The sequence below is a fragment of the Parus major genome, chromosome 1A (genome assembly GCF_001522545.3).
Source record: "Parus major isolate Abel chromosome 1A, Parus_major1.1, whole genome shotgun sequence".
NCBI lineage: Eukaryota > Metazoa > Chordata > Aves > Passeriformes > Paridae > Parus > Parus major.
In genome coordinates, this window is record NC_031773.1 from 8,942,422 (window position 1) to 8,962,112 (window position 19,691).

The window sequence follows — 19,691 nt, forward strand, 5'->3', positions numbered from 1 at the left end:
AGGGTGGTCCTTTTCACTTGTTCAGATGACTGATAACAAATAAAAGGTCAACTTCACATTTCATAGGTCACTTACTTTTTTCTTGTGGGAACAAAGTCAGCCTGCCCACTTTCCCTCCTCCAGACCATTACCAATGGGCTGTGTGAATGATGATGTGACTCCTTGTGCTGACATGCTTTTTGGATTGGCATTTGAAAGGACATGGCAGAAGTCAACAGTCAAAGGTATAAACGTGCATTTGCTAAATGTTAAATAATTTTAGGTGGAGCAAGAGACAACTTCAGGGTATCCCATTAGAAGTGGAGAAGAGAGAATACTGCAATCTCATTGTAACATGAATAGTGGCAGGTTTCACAGTTTGCTAGTCCAGAACATGCTACTTGATTATTTTGTATCCAGCATTGTCAAGGATATGGTAACTGAGCTGCCAATACCTTGTTTGCATAGGAAAGCTGATAGCCATCAGATACTTCTACAGCACATTTTTAATATCTCATTGTTGTATACTATAAAAGAGAGTGTGTATGGAGAAACCCCTTGTATTGTGATATTAAAGTCTGTATATGTGGACCTTCCTTCTCAGCTAACACTACTGAGGTGTTACTTACTACACTGCATATTACCAAATATGACACCATCTCTAAGAATTTAATTACTTTTGTGCTGAAATCTATTACTCTCTTCTTTGGCCTTTTCATGTTTTGCCTCCATTTATTTCATCAAGAACTGCTATTAACTGTCTCAATAAAGGATTTCTACAGTGTTGAAGAACATGATAATAGACTTGTTTTGTGTGTGCAGTAATACTTCTCTCGATGTCTGACACTAGTGCTGTTTCTATATTGGAAATGATGAGAAGCTAGTGTTTTATGATGAGTTTTTATCATAAACTATGGTTTATAAATGTCTGATTTTGTTGTTGCAACATGAAAGTAATTTATTCAGAGAAATAGGAGAACTATAAAAGATTTATACACAATTAGGAGTTTAACTTGACTAGAAACGTCAACATTTTTCTCCCAAATGCTCTTCTGTGAAAGTAGTCTACTATTTCCCTTTGAGGACATACAGTAGCCTACATAAATCAAAGTATTAAGTTGATGAAATATTAAACACAAATTCTAAACTTTCATTAAAGTGGTCTGTTACCTTTGTAAGACTGAAAGCTATCTCATCCTTCTTATCTAAAGTATCATCAGTTGTACTGCAGGCAACAGATCTCACATAGCACTGTACTCTGTTCTAAATGAAAAGAGGTTATGTTTCAGTGACATGCTTAGAAAGGGGAATAAATGGATAACATTTTGATTGTGCTACTTTGTTTTGTGCTAAGGGCCTTTTAAAATCAGCTGATCTCAGAATGCTTTCAAGATAGCCTTCTGCAATCATGATTGCTAGTACACAGAAAGGATGTGCTAATTCTGCAAATGGAAGCTGATCAGATGTCTCTGTTTGCCCTCTTCCACAGCCACAGAGATCGGGTGGTTGTGGATGTGGCAGACTGGCCCGTTCTCAAACTCTCACTTGAATTTGAGAGGGGGATTTTGTTGAGAGAGGCAGATTGACAGTTTAGTGTAGGAATGGGTTTTTGTGCAAAACAACCATGAGGATTTAGACTCTTGTGAAAGCTCCTGTAGTATACAGCCCATGAGACAATCCTGAGGCACAGCTCCAGAAAGCCCAGTTCAGGCACTCAACTTACCCACACAATGGCAAGAGGCAGAAACTTCTAAACAGGAAATTAAGAAAACCTACAGCAAGAATCTGAAGTAAATCACACAAATGCTGCTTCAGTTGTCCTTAATGTAATAGAGGTTGGGTACACAGATTCCTTAGACACTGAAAAATATCTCAACTTTGTACTAGGAAAACATTCAGAGATGTGATCTGTGCTTTGTAGCACTAAGCACTGTGTAAAGTTACAGTACAGATACAGTCTCTATCTATAAATCATGTAACAGAGAACTAAAGGTGTGTCTGTCAAAAAAAACACTCTTAGTTCTTGCCAGATTAACATACCTTGTCTGTACACAAAGCACCTGCCTGTTACTGCTGCTTAACTTCCAGACAGTAAAATCATTGAGAGGGTTGGTTGCTTTTAGTACCTTCTGAAGCTGGGCTAACACCTAAAGGACGCTTGTCAGCTCTCACAAATAACCCAGTTAAAGTCAAGATAAAATAAAAATATTTTGAATATTACATGTATGAATAAATACATTTCAAACCCCTTAAATCTGAGGCCTGATTAATGATTTCTGTGCAATCTAACATCTAACCTAAACATGTAATCTAATCTTTGACAAAATGCAGCTAATTGGGTCAGTACTTCGTTGCAGGCAGTTTTATTTGAGTTACGTATGTTGTGTTAGGTGTTCAGGTACTTCAAATTCATGAAAAATATTCTGTGTGAGAGAGTATTTTGAAATAAGCAAATGACACACACCTTATTGTGCTGTGAAATTTATTTTAACATACATGTAATGGAAGAGATAAGAAAGAATGTTGATAGAGAAAATGCTAGCTTAACATGTTGGATGCAGAGAAAAGTAAAAAGAAAATTATGAGAAATATGCATGTGGAGAAGGTAACTGTACAGATTGTGACACTGTGAATGAGTGGTAAAGATATGGATGGCTCTGCTGTTTCAGAGATATCTTCATGGTGAACACAGTTGCACAAAAGTTTTGCTTTCCCTCCCATCTGGAGAATGTTACATGTTCAGAACTCTTGAGGCATTCAGTGTATCCTTGGAATGTTGTTATGTTGTCACAGCAAAATTGTATTACAGTCCTGACAACGAAGAGAAGAACAGAGACTGCACATAGGTTAAAAGATTCCTTCATCTTCCTCTAATGATATCATCAGCTTTTGCACTAAGCAATTTGGAAACTTCCTAGGGATGTATTTTATTAATAAAAGCAAAAAAATTGAAATGCACTCATTTAGATAGAACTCTGTCTATCTAAATTAAGACATTCAATCTTTTAGTTTGTGCTTTTGTAATATAAGAGCTGTCATTTCATTTCCACTTTCTGTCCCTGCCATCTATTATTCCCTTCTACTTACTGACACCAAGCCAGGTCTAAATAAATGCAGCATGACCCCCAGAGTTGACATTTTCCCTGTTTGTCAAGCTATTTATTTTCTTCTTTGTTGTTTCCTGAATACTTCCTATCTGTGTCTTTTACATATTCTGTAGCTACTTCTGATAACCCAGGTTGGAACCTGGGTCAACCAGGCATCTCTTGTCACAGTGCAGATTGCAGCATGGGAGAGGCAGCCTGAGGGAGGCTTGTGTTCTTTGCATGATCAGATTTAAATTACTGTTGTGTTTTCTATTTGTAAACCCTCCCTCCCTTTTTCTAAAATTAATTCAGTACTTTCCTATATCAGTATCAATGAGTCTGATCAATTTAATTGATTACTAAATTGTTTGTAGTGCACTTCCTTCAGATCAGCTAACACCACTGTTCTGGATTAACAGTTTTCTTAATCAAATACTGTTTATGACTCTGAAAGTTAAAACCCCAGTGCTTTTTACTGGGAATTGGAAACAGAGAACAAGGTGCTGGAAAAGAAAAATGAAAGCACCTTCCTGACATGTCTGTTTTGCATAACACAAAAGGGTATTATTATTTAGCAGTTTACTTTTTTCCCTTTGCTCTGTGTAGTGACTGCTAGAGATACTGATTTAATCAACCAACCATGCAAGCACAATGATTGTGAAACGAGATCGTTTTGAAGTGAACAAATGTTTCACAGCAAATTGCCAAGGGATACCAGCTACTCTGCTCTGGTGTTGCTCAAATAGATTGTCTTTCAAGCAGTTGCCTCATGAAAAGCCTTTGTTATGTATGGACCTTTAATCAAAATGTCACTAAATCCTGCATTCTGGGATGCTTCATTTGAAACACATCCAGTGCTCTTATTTATTAAATTGTCCAGTGTCGAATGCAGCCACCATTATCCCTAGTAAGCAAAGATGGATGAGGGAGTGACAAAAAGCTTGTGTCACAGCTGAGATCAGTTGTGCGTGTGTGATGTCTTGATCTGTTTGTACAACCCTCTTGGGGACCATTGGGCAATTAAGTTCACCCATTTCAAACACAGCCTTTTCTGTACACTCTGATTTGATAGGAGAATGGTCAATTCCCAGTAATGACTACTACATCAATTATATTGCATTGTATTGATGCTTAATTAGAGAATGTGTTGAAACTGGGGAAGGGGACAACTGGAAGAGGGGAGGGTTGGCTCCCAAGTAAATGTCAGAGACCTTTCTTTAATAGCCTGTCTTTTTAATGTGCATTGAATGCACTGACAAGCACTGTGGCCTCCTGACCTTCAAGCATTTACCCCTGCCTGAGAAAGGAGAGCGAAGCTGCTTTGAGAAGGAATTGTTTTAGAGCTGAATTACATTTAGTGTCATTCTTGTTCAGCTTTACTGTGAAGTGACCCTTACAGCCCTTTAGCCCCGCTTGCACAGTTGGAAACCATTTCTGTGCCTGAGCTTTCTGAATCAAACACTTGCAGTCTCTTCAAACAGCCTTTCAAAAGTGAAACCCAAACATCATGAACGTGAACTCTTATTTTTCTAAGGATCATCTAAGTAATCCGTGAGCTATCTTTAAGAGTTCTTTAAAAGAAAAAGAAAGAAGCCAAGGCTTTCATATCACTCAAATAATGACATTAAACACTATCCTTCAATCTCCAGTTTCTTCAAACTTAAGAGTAGTTCTGTAAATCACAAATGGAGGATTACAGCAGAAATATAAGGTCTGCACAGTTGTTTATGATTGAACTGGCCTGCAACACCTAACACCAGCTATTTTCTAAAGGTTAATTTTCTAAAGCAGAAGAATGCAATATGGTTTTGGTTGTTATTGATTCTTTACAAAGTAACAGCATTGAAATTTTCTGGCAGTTTACAGTATGCAAGCACTTCTGATACACAGCTGCTCTGTCTAACACCCTGGAGAAACAGCCAAGGGTTTAATTCACCTAAGGTTCTCCTGCACCAGCCTGTGCAGGCATTGTCCTGATCCTGTGATCAGGAGTCCTGACCTCCTGTTTCCAAGACAGCAAACTGCAGTGTGTGTGGGGGGAACACACTGACAACCTCTTGAGCAGGAGGAGAAGAATGCATTGCTTATTTCTCATATACTATTAGCCTTTTCACACAGCCATTAATATGCATCTGCATCCCAGGAACAACGACGTGCCAGCTGCGCCTTTAGGAAAACTCCGTGTAATTCAGCGTGACTTTGTGAAACGAAAAGAACTTAAAGACAGTGTGGCTATGCAAATTTTGATGTTAATTTCTGTAGGAACTTAATATTCTGTGCCATTCTTTTGCCTGTGCAATAATCTCTACTTTGCATCTTCTCTCATGATATTTTACTTTTTGTTTTAAATGCCAGCACTGAATGCAGATTGTGCGTATCTTTCAGAATATGGAATCAGTTTAGGTCTTTCCAAAAAAAAAGTCTCTTCATTACTCTAAATGCTATTACTACAAATGCCACAGCAGTGGCACATTAGGGTGGTGACAGCTTTGCACATTGGAAGTCAGGCTTTGAAAGAAAGAATATATTTGCAAAGGAAACAGCTGATTAATTTGGATGTGCAGCTTTCACGTAATACGCTTTGGAGTACACTGTACAACAAAATTTTTTAAAAAGTATTTAATAATTTAAAAGAATATAATAAATTAGAAGAAAAGTAGCTTTAGATTGGTGGTGTATATTTGTAGTCAGGTGGATTTTTTTTCTTAGACGAATAGGTTTATCATAAGGGGACATTCTGATATCTGGTGTAATACATGTTTTATTTATGAAGCCTTGGCATTATTAACAAGGGGGATCAACTCCACAGAAAAATGCATTTGAATAGAAGTTACAAAATTTGAAGCTTGGTAGCAAACATAGTTGTGTAAAAAACCCCTACACTTTATTTATCAACCTTTGTTCCTTTTTTAGTGCTTAAATGATCATAGAATATTCTCAGTATGAATTTCATATTAAATAACTGTTATAAATAATGTATCTTTTTAGTAATTTTATCAATTTCACACAAACTTATAAGGAAGATTTTCTGTATACAATCATGGTCTGTCTTTCAGAGCACAAGAACACCTGATTGACTTCAAGCATTTCTCAGTTTCCACTTTCAGCTTTCACATTTATGCAAGTGACAAACTAAGAAAAGACAGATTTGGTGTCCAGGATCTGAGTGCAGCCTCCCAGTTGTGTTGTGTACTTCAATTCTGTGATTAGTGTAATTTGCATAGGGGCAATTAATCACCTGCTTCTGTACCTCGCTGCAGCAAAGCACAGGCTGGGTACTTCAGGGTTTTGCTGGTGCCAGTGTCAGTCCTGGGTGTTGGAGTTCTGCTGCTACAGCCAAAACCTACATCAGACAATCAGATAAAAATAGAGCAATGAGTAATGCAGCTCCCTGATGATGCTGTCATTGCCTTAGTTGCACTTGCCTAATATATGCCATGAGAGGCAAAGTACTTTAATACTATTTATTTCCCACTAAAACCACCCCCAAAATTTAAAAACAAGCAAACAAACAAACTTGATTTTTAATAAAGGTGCTGATTTATACCGTAATTCCCTGAGAAGAAGCACTGATTGAAGACTGCATTCATGTGTTGCTAAACTCAAGGGAAGCTTTGCTGATCAGTTCCTCAGAAGTGTAGGTGATGCCATAATGAGGTGAACATGGGGTCATTTCTCTCAAAGCTTATCTTGGCTTTCCTGTAAGTATAACTGAAACCAAAACAGCAGATCAAACTAACTGCATGTTTTAAGGAGATAAATATATGTGTCTTATTGTGGCATCCTGTACAATTTATTCAGTATGAAGAACAGACAAGTCCAGTCCATATGTGCAGCTTCTGCATTCAATATGTGTGAAAACAAGGTACTGAAGTTGTTAGGGCATAAATTGGGTGGCTTAGATGAAATACTCACTCAGTTGAATCGGTGAACATGCATAATTATGAATATGTTCCTGGTTTGAATCTCAGTTTTTTCCATTAATCTCTTCTTTACTGGTGTCCAATGTATCATATTTTAATATCCTTTTTTTTTTTTTTTTTGGTGTTAAAATATAATGCTTATTAGTGTGGGGAAGAAGTAATTTCAGTATAAATTATGGTTAAAGTATGAGTGTGATATGTTAAACACAGCTGATAAAGTAATTGTTTGCCTGAAATGTCTTAGCAAAATTGTGCTGTTAAGCACTTTGTAAAATTCCATTACAACTGAGATTTATTTTTCAATCATTTTTTAAGACATGCTTTTTTATTCTCCAAAGGCATTGTGCTATTAACAGATTTTCCGTATAATACAGAACCATCAAAAATAGCAGCATTTACATCTTAATTTGCATAAGGACTAGCTTCTAATCCAGGTTCCATTGTTGAAGTACTGGAATAACTGCACTGATGTAAGTGAGATTCAATTTCAGTCTCCTTACCACACATGTGTAATTTTAGTAGAATATCTGTGTTTTTACTGGAGAAATTTAACTGAGACCAGATAGCATTAAAGAGTGGCCAGTTGCTTTGGACACTTTAAAACGTAGTTATAAGAGGTGAAGCAAAGAGATGATGAGAGTCATATTACCTGCTCTTTTAGGGGGGATCTCTGGTGGGTGCAAATACATCCAGGTGTCTCAGCAATGCCTTCTCCTCCATGAGATCTAGATCCTGGTCCATATGTTAGAGCATTGAAATTTATAACTAAATGCTTGCTTTTAATCTGGTACAAATTAGAAACAAATCAGGGAGTCTGCATTCTGAATTTCTATTCCTCAGTCACAAAAACGGTAGCTGGATTTGGAAAGTTTGATTGCTTTTTCAAGGGTAAGCAATAAATGGTACTAAATGTATATCTTATTGTAAAAGCCTTTAATGAAACATATCTGAGCTCTACTGGCAGTAATTTGAGCTGAAAATTTGTTATGTCTTCTTTGTTGAACTGTTTTAGCGGTATAATCTTTGATAATTAAAACTTAATAATTTTTAAGGAATTCTTTTTACAGCTTTATAGCAATTTTGCAGCTGACTGTGTCAGGCTTGCATTAAAAATTTAGCTAAAATTATTAAATGATATTTTGTGCAACTGCAATTTCCATGAGAGGATATTTTTCATGTTATTTGCTAGGAAGCTTTAGACTGCAAAAGAACACTTTTGGCAAAATAAAGAGAAATATTTGTGAAGCAGAAACTATAATTATGAACATGTGTAGTTAAACACCTCTTAGGCACTTGGCTCATATTGAATAAGGTTATAAAATAACAGGACCATGCTCTTGAAAGTGGACACCATATTGAAGGGATTACTTGATCAAGCAGAAGTGCTTAACATCTGGATGCTTTGAAGAACCTGCTACACACTTGTTAAATGTAAAGTGAAGTTACAGCTGAAGAGTTGAAATATGAGGAGAGGTTATTTCAGAGAGAATGAGCAGCAGTCAGTGAGTCCAGCCTCTGGGTCAGAGGGGGCTCATTCCAGATCCATCTGTGAAGCCTTCTGATGGAGGTATTTAGGCAAGGTTTTGTTGGAAGGTGAGAGCAAAACAGCCATTCAGGCTGTGCTTCAAAAGAGATGTTGGGGTGAAGGAGTTAGTTTGACCTAGAAATCCTGGGTGAGAGTTGAGAAAGGTTTTTGCTTCTCTTGGCAACGGGACAAAGGCTAAGCAACTCATGGTGCCATTCACAGTTGACCATTTCCATCTTGGAGCCTGCCACTGGGACTCAATATTCTTCTCAAAGCAGTGTTTTCTCAGAAAAAAAGTACGTAGAAAATGGTACATGGTGGATCTGCCCTTCGTGTGCCACAAACAATTGGCTTGCCACTGACTTTTTCATGGAAATCAGTGGTGGAGCTTAAATATCCTGAGCTGCTGGCCCAAAGGGCTGTTCCTTTCCTTCTGTCTGTACCAATGCTGCATCTCTAGATCCCTTGTTCCCAATTTATCCATGGTACAGTGGGAGTCCTTGAAAGAACAGTTGGTAGAACAGTCATTCGTGAATGCTCCTGAGAGCTTCTGTGAAGTTCTGTGTTCTGTGAACACTATGATGGAGATGAACTATGTTCATATGGAGAAGGAGTGCTTGGGGGGAAAAAATGTAAAAAATGTTATACCTTCTGTGACTGGATGGCTTAACCACATAAATTAAAAGCTTAAAATCAAGTCTGAACATTAGGATGTCTGCTACTAAGAATCAAATGTATTCTGAAGAGATTTCCATCTACATTGACATTTTCTGTCTACAGAATGACAGACATGACAGAGAAATTATGTCTTGCTTCTCAAATGTTACCATTTGAGAAATGTAAAATAACTATTCAAAGCAAGGGTTTTACACTTTGAAAACGGGAAAGAACAAAAGGGGCCATCTGGCCTTGACCATTGGGGCTATCTTATGTCTGGAAAGTCCTTGCAGACTACATGAGCAGCAGCCAGTCACCTATGGGAAGACAAGGTGGTCAAAGAGGGAAAGAAACAAAGTTCTAATTTTTGTTCTTGCCAGCAAAGGAAATATCTTTGCCTGTGGAGCACAAGATGCAGAAGATTTTGTGGATCCATTTTTATGCACAGAGATCACATAGTTTCTATATTTTTCTCACTCAGTACAGCCAAATGTCATGAATTAATCTTTGCTTTGCTTTTATTACACAAATATTTTTCCAAACATTTATACAAAATTGTGTGATATATTATTAATGTATAGTTAGCTCTTGATATATATTCCTGTATCATTACATTGGCACTGGAATAGAAGTGGGGTCTTCAACACTTGCAGAACACACCTCTTTACACCTAAATTTCTGAATCCTTACCTTCATTTCAAACTGTTACTTACTGTATAAAGTACATATCCTTTATAGTTATAAGTACCTTCAAATAGCACATTAGCAAATTTTGAGACAACAGAAAAAGGAGCATTGGAGGAGTGTGGATCACCCCAAAGTGATAACACTGCTCCAGTATAACCATAGAAGTTATAGAATGAGGTGAGCATGTCTTTGGATGATGAAATTGAATCCCCTCTGTGGAATCTAACTGGACTATTACAAGCACTGTAGTAAGATCTGGAAAATTCACAAAAACTTCGATGGATTATGTTGCCTTCATGTGTTTTTATGTCATATCTCAATTATATAACACTCTTTTATTAATTTTCTGGCTATGGAGACAGTGGATGTTCAAGAGGTTGATCTGATAACAATGGGATTTTAGTGATCTTTGCATCAGTTTCTTCATATCCAGCCACTTTCATTCTGTTTTAGAGTCAGTGGAATTTTGGTACATTATGAAAATTCAGTATTTCACACAACTTGCCTTTATTTCTCCTTCAAAAGCCTTGTTGTCTATAAATTTATTCATTTGTCCCCGTACCTGAAAGATGAGTGCTGTCAGCTTAGGTCATGAAAGAAACATATAGTGGTATTTAAAATCACTAGTTGTGCAGTGAGAGGTATAAATGCAGCAACATGGGTAATTTCTGGGTAGAAAGTTAATAATTCTCTTGTAACTTCCATTCACATGCCTTCTATAAATTACTGTAAGAATTTCTATTTGCCCTTTGGTGTTACCTAAGAGTGACAAAGAATGGTTATGAAGACTGTTGCTATGATAATTTTGTAGCCTTTTCCCCCTCCTTCATTAACAGAAAATCTTCTTAAAAATATCTAAACCTAAAAGTAAAGGTTTTTTCTGAGCAAGAAAATAAAGTGGGGTTAGCCTGAAAAAATATAGCAAGGCTTACTCTCTCAGTTTCCGAAACTAATCTCATTTACCTTCATTTTCTGAACACTTTTCAATTGAAACAGAAGCAGTGTGTTATGTATTTTTTTCCTTTCTGATAATCAGAGAAATATTGACCTATTTTGAAAACACTTCTTCCTCTCACTACTGAGAGCTTTCATTACTTCAGTTGTTGGTTGTTGTTATTTTTATATACAAGAGCTATAAAGAAACTTGGGCTGAATATAATCTTAACTGTGGAGAACTGGATGTGGATCGCCAACATACCAAGTGACTTTGATTGTCAGAGTTCAGGTTTATCCTTGCCTCTTTAGATTATAATACATTATCCAAGCAGAAGTCAGCTAATGGACCTTAAATTAGTGTGAGTGGTCTACAAAGATATGGCATATCATTACATGGATCTACTTTCCTTGAAGTCAGCAGAAAAATTCTTCATCAGTTTCAGCAGGGGAAAAAAAGGTTATAGCCAGGTTACTCTTCATCAAGATGTCTTGGTTTTTTTACTCTTGTAATTGAGCAGTGCTCTGCTCTGCAAGTACAGGTTTAATATAAAAATAAGTTTAATGAAATTAAAAGAAAGTTTTTTTTATTCTAGCACCTGATATCTATTTCTGCCAGGAGTGTGGCTAGGGGTGAAAAATCCTTTGACTTTAGCAAATATAACTGTCTTTTTTTAAAATAATGAGAAAAAATACAATAAGAAAAGGAAGAAAACAAAATCTTCCTGTGCTGTCAAAATCGCTGTTTCACTAGGTTGGCTAATGACATAATGTGGATGGATGGCTCTTTAGTGTTTTGGCTATTTTATCATCAATCTGATCACAGCCCAGGTGACAGGAGCAGGGCTGTACCTTCTAATCCCACAATAAATGACCCGTGTCTGTCTATCTTTAATCAGACAGCTCCTTCCATCATTCAGATCACTTGGAGGAGTCTGTGGGAAGTCATGTGCATGCTCCTTTTGTCTTGTCACTGCTTCATACAGGCACAACCTGTGTGTGGGAGGAGGGGGTTACAGTCAACTGTCCTGCAGAACATAATCACCTTTCAGTAAGACATCCACTGCAATGTTTGTGCCAAACTAATAATGATAGGAACAAACCAGCCTTTTGTACAGGCTTTCTGTTGGTGCCCTTTGCAGGAAAAAAATGACTGCTGCTTCTTTAAGTCATGGGGACTCTGGTTTGCTGTGACAGCTTTCCAATTGTTAAATAAACTCTGACCATGAGCAGCTGTCAGACAGATACTGCACTGCAGGCTTCAGTTAAAAGGAGCATCAGACAAGCATTTCAGTGCCTAAGGGCCCTTATTTTTTTTTTTTCTAAAGACACACTTAAAAAAAGCCCAAAACCACAATGAGATAATGCAATTCCTTAATTGAAAAAAAAAACAAATACAAAAAAATGTTTAATTTTATAAACTCTGTGCAATTTTCTTGTGAAAGTTACAGAATTGTGAGTATGTCCATTTCTGAGAAAAAGCCTATGTGGAGCATGAAACGTCTCAAATGTACACTTTTGTCAGATAGCAAGGTAGGAAATTCAGATGCAGAAATCCAGATATTAGACTTTATAAATATGACTAATCATATTCAAATTCTTGTGGGAAAGGAAGAGGAATTAGACTGAGCTTCCTCAAAGTCATAGAATGTCATTTTATCATTTGTACTTTTGACAATAATCTAGCACAACACTTCTGATGTTATGGCTTTTTGCCGTCTGAACAACTTGAGATGGTTGAAGATGTCCTTGCTCTTTGCAGGGGGGATTGGACTGGATGACCTTCAAAGGTCCCTTCCAACCCAAACTATTCTATGATTCCATAATTCTGTGATGATGTTGCACCCTGATGCACAGGAAAGCAAAAAAATGACAGTTTTCATTACAGAAGGTCTAACAGGCTAACTCAAATATGCAAGGAAATCATCTTAAGGTTAATATATAGTGAATATGTTGGAAGAAGCCTTATTATTTACATTATAATTGCAGCTGGGGAGGGAGATTGCTGTTCAGTTAGGAAGAAGGTGTACTTCCTCCTATTCCAGTTTTACAGACTGATACTCTCTACCGTTACTTTACTAAAAGTCAAGCTGGAGAATTTGGACTAGGAATCAAAGCTGTCCAGAGCTCCACTAGAAGGTATGTAGAAGATAGGTTCAGCTCACCTGGCTCAGTCAGTCAGCTCTGGACAGGCCTTTTCCTGCTCACATTGAAGCAGAAGCCCAGCTCAAACACAAGTTAAAATCAAACCAAACCCAAAAGAAAAACTAGTCATGGTGACTTATTTAAAAAGTCAAGGTGTGGGCTAGGAGTTCTAGACAATATATAAGAAGTATTTATTGAAAAAACAGTATTTTTTTCATGGTAAACAGAAAATATTATTCATATTTCATTTACAAGTAATAGTAAGTACTGGTTTTAAGTGTAGCTTCTTCCAAAATTTCAAATTTAAGTAAATAACTCACTAGTTAGCTAATGTTTTCACCATTCCAGTTTTGTTTAAAGACAGGGAGGAATATATCCAGTAAAACTACAAAGCAGTAGGAAATGGAAAAAGTCAATTTAAAAATCAATCCTCCCTCATTTTTTCTATCGACTTCTGTTAGAAATAACACCCACAATTTTTATAACTGAAATGGATCATATAAAATTCTCAGGGTGTTCAATTATTTATTTTATGCTTTTGAAAACACTTTTGGGTAATGGGTTTCACTTTTTCATCTTTCATATATCTCCTTTCACACAGAAAAATGAAAGCCATTCAAAAATGGAATATGGCAGCATTTTCTTGTTTGTGCTCATACTTGTGCTTGAGACAATATGCTTCTCTCAGACACACAAATGATGGTCTTGAAGCATCTTGAAACAGGATGCACTATGGTTTTAAACAAACTGATTTCTATACAGAACTAAATGTTTGTATAATATAGGGCTTTTTGGAGACTTGAACCAGGAAATTAATTTATTTTAGTTTTTGGAAAGTAAAGTATAGAAGGGAAAGTTTGGGAGCACTACACCAACAATGGAATCAATTGCTATAGTTAATTTTCATGTGTGAAGAAAGCATGAGGAAGGGTCCTTTAATAAAAATATTAATAAATAAATAATATAAATATAAATATAAATATAAATATAAATATAAATATAAATATAAATATAAATATAAATATAAATATAAATATAATAATAGAGATGGAACTCTTTGAAAATATTGGTTGTTGATTAGAAAATGTATTCATTAAAGGCATGGAAAGAAGGAGTAAAATCAGTTTTCATCTTCTTAGTCTTTCAAATTTCCCATTTTGAAGCAAAAATGGAATCTCCCTTTTCCCTGTCTTTATTAATGAATTAATCTAAGTTGTTATCCCTGGGGTATGAGAATTAGGCTGAGAAATGGCTAAGATAAATATGTTTATCTGTTCTAGGTTTCAGAGCAGAAAGCTGGCATAATGGCAGGGATAATGTGAGAGATGGGTTGGACATGAAACTTTCTGGCTAAGCAAGCAAGACAGCCTTCTTCTGAAAATCTGATGGAATAAACTTTCACCATGGCTCCTTTCCTGCTACAGAGTGTATGACATGGCACAGAAGCTGTGTTGTAGCCAGTGCTTTTCCAGAGTCATGTTTACTGGGCACAGGGAGCAGAGCAGGCAGAGCAGCAAATCACTTGTTCCCTGCTGACAGCAGCCAGGAGCAAATGTGCCTTTCCAAAACAGCTTGTGGCCACTGCTGCCTGTCCTGCTGCTGCTTCCTTGAAGAGAGGCTACAGGCCAGAAAATCTAGTCTGGTTTGTAAACCTGATTCCAGCTGCTGTTTTTCTCTGCCTGCACTATTTTTTGGGAGAAGGACCTTGGGGCACTCGGGAGAGGCATTTCTGGGAGTGAGCTTGTCCTGGCAGGCAGTGTGCCAGCTCCCTTATGGGCATTTTTGCTGCAGCTTGGCAACAGAGATATGATGCCACTCTTGGGTTTACAGGGGGCATAGCATGGTGGCTACCACAGACAACTGAACGAGCAGATTCAGGTCAACAAAGCTGGGTAGAAGAAAAACCTCAAAGACAAGTCTCTTATGTTTTGTATTCAACTTATCCTTTTCATTTTTTCCCTTTTTTGTGCTATATGCTTGTATGTACATCTCCACTTGTCATTGATCTGATAGGATGCCTCTTTCTGTTCTTTTCTGCAGGATAAAAGCATGGGTGGATAAGATGCAAGAAGATCTTGTGACTCTCGCACGGACTGCAAGCGGAGTGGACCGGCTTGCTGATGTAAGAAGTGTCCTAGACTGCTGTAATTAGAAAGTGAAGTGAAAGACTTGCATCTTCTAGGCTTTAAAATCATTTAATCCCTGCATACAAAAATGATTTTTGGGATTAAACTCTGCAGTGTTTACCGAGAGAGAAATGGAGAACAGACATCCATCACTCAGTGTTGCATCACTTCCTCACTGATAATATTTAACCAGCTTTGCAGGCTGGTTAAGGCTTGCTATTGTTGCAACACTTCCACCTGAAGCAAGCACTTGTATCTTCTATGTTTGTCAAATACAGTATCCAGGAAGCAAACATTCACAGTGATGGGGAATTCTGCCCTCTATTAACGAGGGAACTTATCTTTCTGACATGTTTTCTAAAATGAGGCAGATTTTGGTTAGCAGAAATGATGAGAATGGAAACTACTTTAATTCAGCTGTTGAAATTTAAAACCAAGTTCATTATAGAGAAGAATTTACAAATCTTTCGTTGAGATTTTTTTGTGTTTTTATTCTATTCATAGATGGTGACGACACATATGCTATTGCAGAAAAATGAAAGCACAATTAAGAACATGTCAGAATTACACTGCCTATACAATTTTGTGTGTATACATCAAAATCCAGTATACAACCATATGATCATACATTTCCCTCTCCCTGTCCCTGTGCAAATGCTCTTGCTTTGAACTGATGGATGTCTGATTTGAGGTGAGGGAAATTTTGCTGTTGCATCAGGAAACTGAGTTGTTGTTTGCTGGCAAAAGCCCCTGGTGCTAGGGAATTGAACGTGAAGCCTTGAGATCTGGTTTTCAGAAAATAATCCCAAATGATCCATGAAATGGATAGCAGAGGTTTTGAAGCTGTTAAGAAACACACAGAAAAAATCTTGGGTGAAGTTGTCAGATTTAGCAATGTGTATTAATGTATTCCTTTGACCTTAATGACCTTTTGCCCAGACATTCATTTCTTGTGTGTATCTTGTCCCAGAAGGACATTTTGTCTTTACTGACTATAAGAGGAGGTCAGATGATTAGCTCAGATGTCCATTAGCTCAGATGAGATCATCACTGTCTTACGGGCTGTGTCACTGCATGCATGATGAACATGAATGAAGATTACAGAGTTTATTTTAGTGCTGGCCTTTCCTAATATTTGACTGCGTCATATTGCAGCACAATTCAAGGCAGATGCTTTAGGTGCACATTCTAATCTTTAAAGACCCTAAACAAACTGAAAACAAAATCTTGAAATCCTAACACAAATCATCAGATTTGTACAAGCATGGGTTTCCAATGCATAAATGTCTAGCACATTAGCTTCCTGAGGAAATATAAGGTTTGGAATCATGGAACTCTCATTGGAGTTTTTGTAGGTGGATTTCATACTTATCTGCTGACAGAGAACAACAAGATTTACCAATCATCAGGGTCCAGGTTCTGGTGGGGAACTTCTGCAATTAATCCTTTTTTGCTTACCTAATGTATGTGTGATCTGGTCTATTCTGCACTTGCTGTGTCTTTTTCCCTACCATTCAGCATCTTAATTCTGATTCACCATTCAGCTTTCCATTCCTTTCCTGCTGTGTTGCTTGGCTGCCTTTCATTTCTCCTCAACCTATGCTATGTTTCTCTCTCAGTTCCTGCCTTTGCTTCTTGGCCACTCTGCCTTTCTATTTCACACTAGTTTCTTGTCTCTGTTTTAGGATCTCTCTCCTCAGCTTTTTCCAGATCAGCACCTCTTTCTTAACTCCTTCCTTTTTCTTAGCATTTCCAAAACATTCTGTCCAGGTCTGAGTGGCCAGCCTGTCACGATAGTCTCATCTCTTCTATTCCACAGGAATTGCTCTTCCCCCTTTCTCACTTTTTCCTCCATCACTAATTCTCAGTCCCAGAGCTGTAATTTCCTCTTGTATGATTTTTCTATTTCACCTTCCAGTCTCATTTTCCCCTTACTCTTTGCTTGCCATTTTCCAGTCTTTTCTCTCCTGTTTCCTGTATCTGTCTCTTGCACTTCGTCCTTCATTCAGTTTTCTTCTCCTTCACCCCTCAGGTGTAGACCTGAGAGACCACAGGAAGTCTTATCTTTAACTGCAGAGGAGGTGGGACATTCTCTAGGAGTGATGATCTCTGAGTTGGAATACATCTGTGTTCTCAGCAATTTAGCTGACGAAATATCTGCAGTGATCTGCAGGTCCTTTTCAGGCTAAAATTTTTTTTAACACTAAAGACTAAAATATATCTTTAAATACATAGAATTCAGGTTTTAATCTACAATTAATAGGCAATAAGAAAATGAGTTACACAGGTTTTCTAACTGGAACAAAACAATGAGTTAATGTCTCAACCATTTTTCTATGCCTTTTTGTGCAAGAACCACAGTTCTTAGTAAAATAGATAATGAAAAGCCAAGAGATTGATGATGTCATTCTTTTTTTCCCTGAGGAAAACGTTTTTTATGTAGTTAATATTTGGCAAATTTGCAAGCTGCTAAATAGTCTTATGATGAAAATTTCTGGGCAAGCCTAACAATTTGTAGTGCTACCAGCTTTGCCACAGTGAGATTCATGTGGATAAAAACAAAATGAGTGTGTGAATACTATAGGTAAGTTTCTTTTGAACAGCCTGAATTTACAACAGACTTCAAGCAAATACTACTATCTCAGAGGATACTCACAAGGTGGTCGATATGTGCTTGTAATCCTAGGATTTAAAGCATGAAAGGGGGATGTTTCCATGTAAAATATCAAAGCCATGTGTTTGACCGACGTGGCATGATGTCTTTCTCTAGACTTGAGGTTTTAATTAGCTCTCTTGGCTGCAAGGGAAAATGCAAAGCCCTGCAAGGTGTAAGCCATGAAGTCTCCCTCTCCTTCTTTACAGGCTATTGTCACTTTCCCATTTCTGAATGACATCCTTCTTTTTTCTTTTTTTTCCTGCTCACTGCAAATTAACATTCAGTTAGATGTCTTCTGATATGAACCACAATCTTGGAGAAATGGAGACTACAAGACATGAAAAACAGCATGCCTGCATGCTTGTCACTTTTACTCACAGAACTTGCCTTCAGTTGCTCAAGCTTTAAAAATGCTTACAGTCAGATTGAATTTTCAGCTTACTTTGTGATTTATTTCTTCTTCCAACTCCAGAATTGTTTGGACCAAACCTGTAGTCTTCATGTAAACTTGAAAAAATAAATACTTTGTTTGGGTTTTCTGCCCTTTCTCATTCTAAAAGCAGAATGAATAACATAAAACAAAGGAGCAGACTCGCTTCTATTATAAAATAGTAAGCATGACTTTCTGTCAAAAGCTGTAATAATCAGATTGGTTGGAGAAATGTCTTCCCTTGTTCTAGGGAAACTTAATGGTAATTTGGCCAAGTATGTGTTAAATTTCTTAGCAAGAACATGTAACAGATTATAACCATTTCACAGCCTGGTCAACCTCTCCTGGACTCAGGGGAAGAATTCCCACTGATTCAGCTGAAGTTACAATCTGTGTCTGCTTTGTGCAGTTAAGCCTTCTGTGATGATCTCTGAAGTGGTTCCCCTGTTATCCAGGGGGAGGCAGTCAGAGAACTGCTGGGATGCTTGGATATTCATAAATCTATGGGACCAGATGGGATCTATCCCAGGGTGGTGAGGGAGCTGGCAGATGAGCTTGAAAAGCTGCTTTCCATCATTTACCAACAGTCCTGGCTCACTGGTGAGGTTCCAGATGGCTGGAAGCTGGCCAATGTGACACCCATTCACAGAAAGGGTAGGAATGAGGAGCCTGGTAATTATAGGCCAGTCAGCCTGACCTCAGTACCTGGTGAGGTAATGGAACAGTTTATACTGAGTGCCATCACACAGCACTTACAGGATGGCCGGGTATCAGACCCAGCCAGCGTGGGTTTAGGAGGGGTAGGTCATGCCTGACCAACCTGATCTTTCATGACCAGGTGACACACCTGGTGGATGTGAGAAGGGCTGTGGACATTGTCTATTTGGACTTCAGCAAGGCCTTTGACACTGTGTCCCACAGCAAACTCCTGGAAAAGCTGCAGCCCACGGCTTGGACAGGAGCACTCTGTGCTGGGTTAGGAACTGGCTGGATGGCTGGGCCCAGAGCTGGTGGTGAGTGGGGCTGCATCCAGCTGAGGGCCAGTGGTGCCCCTCAGGGGTCTGTGCTGGGGCCAGAGCTGTTCAATATTTTTATTGATGACATGGATGAGGGTATTGAGTCCTTCATTAGTAAACTTGCAGACAACACTAAGCTGGGAGTCTGTGTCGATCTGTTGGAAAGTAGGAGGGCTCTGCAGAGAGACCTGAACAGTTGGATGGATGGGCAGAGTCCAACAAGATGAAGTTTAGTAAGTCCAAGTGCTGAGTCTTGCATTTTGGCCACAATAACCCCCTGCAATGCTACAGGCTGGGGATGGTGTGGCTGGACAGTGCCCAGGCAGAAAGGGACCTGGGGGCACTGGTGACAGCAGCTGGACATGAGCCAGCAGTTTGCCCTGAGGGCCAAGAAGGCCAGTGGCCCCTGGAATGTCAGGAATGGTGTGGCCAGCAGGAGCAGGGAGGTCACTCTGTCCCTGTACTCAGCACTGGTGAGGCCACACCTGGAGTTCTGTGTCCAGTTCTGGTCCCTCAGTTTGGGAAGGA

The 19,691-nt window shown here is 38.2% G+C and overlaps 1 protein-coding gene across 8 annotated transcripts in view; it reads left to right on the top strand.

The window, feature by feature from the left end:
• The window catches only part of CACNA2D1 (calcium voltage-gated channel auxiliary subunit alpha2delta 1), a 357,726-nt gene that overhangs the window by 35,250 nt on the left and 302,785 nt on the right, over positions 1-19,691 (top strand). For all 8 annotated transcript variants that reach the window (XM_033514368.1, XM_015628094.1, XM_015628095.1 and 5 more), the window contains exon 2: positions 14,976-15,057. In XM_033514368.1, coding sequence (XP_033370259.1) covers positions 14,976-15,057 — 82 coding nt within the window. The remainder of the gene's footprint in view (positions 1-14,975; positions 15,058-19,691) is intronic.